This window comes from Bos indicus, chromosome 28, assembly GCF_029378745.1.
Source record: "Bos indicus isolate NIAB-ARS_2022 breed Sahiwal x Tharparkar chromosome 28, NIAB-ARS_B.indTharparkar_mat_pri_1.0, whole genome shotgun sequence".
Lineage (NCBI taxonomy): Eukaryota > Metazoa > Chordata > Mammalia > Artiodactyla > Bovidae > Bos > Bos indicus.
This window is the reverse complement of record NC_091787.1, coordinates 44,512,898-44,518,626: the sequence shown is the minus strand read 5'-3', so window position 1 is coordinate 44,518,626 and position 5,729 is coordinate 44,512,898. Positions and strand designations below refer to the sequence as shown.

General features: G+C 41.3%; 1 protein-coding gene across 1 annotated transcript; it reads right to left on the bottom strand.

The window, feature by feature from the left end:
• Positions 1–376: 376 nt before the first annotated feature.
• OR13A1 (olfactory receptor family 13 subfamily A member 1) lies at positions 377–1,363 on the bottom strand. Its single transcript, XM_019953817.2, has one exon. The coding sequence runs from the start codon at positions 1,361–1,363 to the stop codon at positions 377–379; it is 987 nt and encodes a 328-aa protein (XP_019809376.2).
• Between the last annotated feature and the right edge of the window lie 4,366 nt (positions 1,364–5,729).

Genomic DNA, 5,729 nt, shown 5'->3' with positions numbered 1-5,729 from the left:
TGTCGTTGCAAGATTTACAGTCTGAACATGGTACAAACAAAAGAAAAAGAAAAAGGAAAACATTTCCATACAGCTGTAATTCTACAAGACAAGGCGCCTTCTCTTCTCCCAGAAATCTTAGTTTCCCTGCCAACTTAGTAACGACATTACTTCGGGGTCAGACCATGAGACCCCACATACTGGAGGCTCACATCCAACCACAGTCTTCATGTCAGCCAGCCTAAGGGCCCCAGAATTTGAAGCTCATCCATTCTTTTGGGTAGAAGAGACAAATTTACTTACTTTCCAGGCCAGAAGCTCACTCACCAGACCCTTCATAGAAAGGTCAATTCTCACTTAAACTGCAGTCTCAAAGAAGAGCTTCAAAAGACACAGGTTAATTTCTGAAGAAGGGGAAAAGCTTCCTGAGAGCTGCTTTGACCTCCTTGTTTCTCAAAGTGTAGATGAGGGGGTTGAGAGTAGGACTCAACATAGTGTATAGCACACCAGCCAACTTGCTCTTCTCCGCGCTGTAGCTGGAGACAGGGCTTATGTAGGCGCAGAAGACGGCAGCATAGTACACGCACACCACAACAAGGTGCGAGGAGCAGGTGGAAAAGGCTTTCTTCTTCCCGTCTGCTGTCCGCATCTTTAGGATGCTGGCGATGATGAAGCCATATGACACGATGGTCATCAGGAAGTTCAGTATACCATAAAAGGCATCAGCCAGGACAATCATGATGCTGTTCACATAGGTGGACCTACAGGAGAGAAGTAGCAGAGGAGGGACCTCACAGAAGAAATGGGCGACAACATTGGGGCCACAGAAATCCAAGCGCAGCATCAGCCCAGCGTGGATGGCCGTGTTGAAGGCACACAGTGCCCACACACCTGCGACCAGCATGCCACAGAATGCCTTGCTCATCGCGGTGCTATAGTGCAGCGGGTGGCAGATGGCTGCATACCGGTCATAGGCCATGACCGAGAGGAGGAGCAGCTCGGAAGATGCAGCCCACGTGAGGAAGTAAAGCTGGGCCATGCAGCCCCCATAGGAGATGGAGTTCTCCTCTAATACTAGACCCTCCAGTGCCTTGGGCATGATGGAAGATGTACAGATAATATCCATAGTTGCCAAGTTGAAGAGGAAAAAGTACATGGGGGTACGGAGCCTGGGGTTGAAGGCGATAGCCAAAATGATAAGAATATTTCCTGTGACTGCCACAGAGTAGAGGGAGAGGAAACAGCTGAACAAGAGCACACGGTACTCTGGGTGCTCTGAGAAACCCTGCAGGACAAACTTTGTTACCAGAGTCTGGTTACTCATGGTCCTTAGGCTGAAAGAGGTTTCTGGGACTATGAGGTGAATCTCCAACCACAGCTTCATGTGATTTCGGGGCTAGAGAGAGAAGCAAGGTGTCCTGAGGAAAGCTGCTATCCCGTTTCATTCATACCCAACATGATGCACAGCAATATTAAATAGATGTATTAAGACTCAGTTAAGATAAACACAAAAATATAACAATAGGCAAAGGGTAGAACATTCAATTCATAAAAATCAGGTAAAAATGTCCAACTGAACTCTTGAAGCATCACTCAACCTCAAAGAAATGCATGCCAAATAAATAATCCACTCTTTATCAGCCATGATTTGGCAAAACTGGAAATGCATGATACTGACTACCATTAGCGCAGGTGCCAAGATATAGGCCTCTTACAATTCATATTTCATTTGAGCCACAACATTCACTTCTGGGAATTTATCCTGAAGAAATAAGAGGATCTTCAAGTTGTCATTACAGCCTTATTTATAATAGCGAACATTTTAAAGTAGCCTATACTCTTAAAGATGAGTCTGTATGATACATTGATATAATATATTGCAGTGTGCTTATCAGAATGAAGGTTTAGAATGCTTATGAAACTCTGATGCTTGTGAAAATAAACGAAAATGGTTCAAAATAAGTGTGTACAACTTTTGATCATTTTGAGTCTTAAAAAAGCATGTCTGTATACGTACCTGTAGGAAAAAACGGCTGGTGAGTGATGGACTCGGATTTCAACAGTGAGGATGGATTGCAGTTGATTTCCTGTCATTTTTGCTGCTCTGTATTTTCTGATGTTTCCATTTACTAACCTTTCTAAAAGGCATGTATATCATGGAATTCTCTTTCTAACAATTCTTCTGTAGCTCCCCATCACTGACAGAGGAAAGGCTCCCACCTGCTACTCCTGGATCCACCTCCTCTTCAGTCAATGTCTTCCTAGTGGTCTCACCCCTCAAAGCCCAACCACGCCCACAGCTCCCAGTCTTGTCAACGCATGAACCATACCAGGCTTTTGTGCATTCATCCTTGCAACCCACTCAGCCAGGAATGCCCTCCTTCTCAGGAGCCAGCTCTTTTACCAGCACCCCACACTTTTCAAATATCCCTTCCCTAGAAACAAAGGACCATTTTCTCCTTCGTAGCCCTTCAGGATCCAGAACTCACTTCTATTGTAGAGTCCATTACAAGTCACTTCGTGATCAAGGTATCCAAATATTTGCCCTATGGTAGGTATATCTGCCTCATTTCTCTCTGGGCATCCTTTTGGGGCACTCAACCCAATGCCTGGCATGGAACAGGTGGGCCCTCTGATATGTTTGTTGAAATAATGTTGAAGAATAGTCTAGTATGGAGAAGGAAATGGCAACCCAGTCCAGTATTCTTGCCTGGAAAATCCTATGGACAGGGAAGCCTGGTAGGCTACAGGCATGGGGCTGCAAAGAGTTAGCCACAACTGAGTGAGCACATAGTCAAGTATAAGCAAAAGCAGAATCCTTTCTATTCTCAACATTGGGTACATTCTGTATTGTTTAACATGAAATGTATAACCACATTTGTTTCTTCCTTATTTTCAACTTTTTATTCATTAAAATATTTAATTAAAGGAAGATGCTCACTTTAAATTCAATGTTCTGTTTTTTTTATCAAAATTCAATGAATGCAATTATCTCTGAAGCATTAAAAGGTTTACACGAAATGACTAAATTTCACCTACAGTTGAATCATATCACCATCTTTGTAAGGTGAAAACTGCTTTTTTCAAGATGAGAATAAAATTCCTCTGACTCAGCGCAATAGGCTAAGTTAGTGTGGAGTCTGTTCAAAGCAGATGCAAATGATGGAGCACCACCCTCTTCTTCTCTGCAGCAAAGTACCCTGTCAGTTAACCAGCTTGGTGGATATAATAAACACAATGTGATTCAGCTTACTTCATTTTTTCTTGGGACAAAAAAATAATATATACTACTTTTGCCCAGTTTGTGTTGAGGATCTGGAGATAATATTTGCTTCCTCTGAAACTGTTTTTGCTCTGCACCACTCTGGTGAGCGATTCCTGTTTAAGTCCAGGGACTCCCACGAGCCTGAAAAGCTGATCCAGGCTGAAAAGGAACAGCGCTGGGTTTGCCCCCATGGATGTCACTAGACAAGGTTTCTGCATTTCCCACTAGTGTCCTCCCTAGAATTCTAACCATCTGATGCCTCCAATTATCACTTTCAGTCACTCCACAGTACAGACCACAAACCAGGGACTCAAGATGCTGTGGCCACACCTAGGGGGAGACAGACACAGAGCAGCAGTGTGCAGGCCTATCACACACCGTCAGTGGAGCACCAAGAGAGCCAATCATGAAGGAAACTTTAAACCTGTTCCTTCTCTGAACTCGGCTCCAGAATCAAGATTTCAAAAATTTAAATAAACTACAATATAAATGGAAGTTTTGAACAGGTACTGAGTACAAGGAAGTTTCAAAAAAACTGATTCACATTCAAAGAACGAATGACCTCTCAGATAATTGCCCTCTTACTGTAATTTCCAAGGCAGGTGGACACCTCTCCATCCAACTGATTAACAGAAAGATCAAAGAGTCAGAGCACCAAGACTCTCTCTGTGAGAATGACCTTAAAATCTCTGTTGGACCTCAGCCGGTCATTTCCTATCCTGGAAACTTTTCTCTCCTGAGGTTCATAGGGCATTGGCTTTAATTCTCATCAAGCATCACAAGATTATTACAAAGATGCAAGGGGAAAAGCAGATTTCAGGTACCAGCAGTCAAGTTTTCACACATTCTACATTCAGACAGCATGGGTCCCCAGACGCAAGGTGATAGGGCTTTTAAACAGTGGTCATTTTCCACACTCACCAGGCCACTTGGCACTCCATTTTCAATGAAAATATAAATTCATCTTGGATGATTTAATCACTTTAAAGAAACAGTATGCAGTGTCCTCAGAATTCCTGAAATTAAAAACTTACTTCATTGAGGTTTTTTGGGGGGGTGCAGGGGTTAGCAAAAAGGTAGATTGAATTTTCTGTGGAAGGCAATTTATTTTTAGTGAACTTTTAGTTTCAGTTTACTATTTTTAATTTTACAAATGGAGAGTTATTACTGTTTTAAGATATTTAACTAACAACGAGTAAATTGACTATTTCCATCATTTTCATCTCTGAAGGAGTTTAAAGATGTTCACAGATACCATATAATTAATCTAATGTCCTATTACATAGGAAGGTAAATATTCTTATTATAAACGTATTCCAAGAACAGAAACTAAAAATCAGAAAATGTCAAAATCTCACATGTTCAGGTTTAAATCTGAAAGCTAGTTTGAAGATGACCCAGTTCAACCTATTTATTATAAAATCACAAAGGCGTCTAAGTGACGTATCCTAGTCACACAGAGTAGCAGTGATGAAGTTGATATCCAGTACAGGGCTTTGGAATTCTAGTCTAGAATTTTTTGCTATGTAATTTGTTAGTTGCCCTGCTGAGTCCAATCTTGCCAAATGTCAAAAAAAAGTCAAGAAAAATCAACCAACCATGTATATGACAATTTATTATGAGCAAGGCATGGAAATGCAAACCCTAAACGCTCAGCCAGTTTTGTCAAACTATTTGCTCCATTATTTCACTTATTGATTCAGTGGTATTTATACACAGCGAGAAATCCACAAATGTTACTGACTCTGGATCAGCTGAACAAAAAATTAGATCTTTTACATTGTTAATGATTCAAACTAAGCAGACTTACAATGAGGAGAATGAACCACCTTCAGAATATTGTGAATTATTGTGAAAAAATTCTTTCAGCTTTGTGGATTTTAAGTACAGGTGTCCCTTCTCTGTCAACCGCAATCAAGGTTGGAAACATGGTAACCCTGAGGCAGTGTGTAATCTAAGTCAAGGGCAGTCTAGACAGGATGAAAGCTTTCTTTCCCTACTTAAGCTGATATTGGCAAGACTTTGTGACTCATTAGCAAAGTTTGTCGCTGCCTGTGGGAGACACTGGAGACAGATGTTCCCAGTTATTTCTCTAAGTGGACCCTGAAGGAGCAATTACATTAAGTGTCTCTTTGCTGGGTACTTGGCTGTCATCACTGTTCATACAAGGGCCAATTCAGACTTCTGATTCAAATGTTTGAAAAGAGATAATAATAATAATCAAGATATATAAACAAAGAATCCCTTTTCTATGATGTTACTGATATACTACCATTCAGGAATAAATGTGTATTAGTTAAAGGGTAAACTGCTACAATGAAGAGACCCAAATATGTGGTGGCCTAACTTTTTCTCTTTCACTCAACAATCTGAAGTGTGCATGAATGATGGGGTGGTTTCCAGACTGATGGGGTAGGCTTGCTCGATTAAGTCATTAAGGCACCTACAGGTCAATAATTCTTAACCTCTTAAGCTGTTATCCCCT

Coding starts and splice junctions, on each gene's coding strand:
- OR13A1 (XM_019953817.2), bottom strand. CDS start 1,363: ATGAAGCTGTGGTTGGAGATTCACCTCATAGTCCCAGAAACCTCTTTC.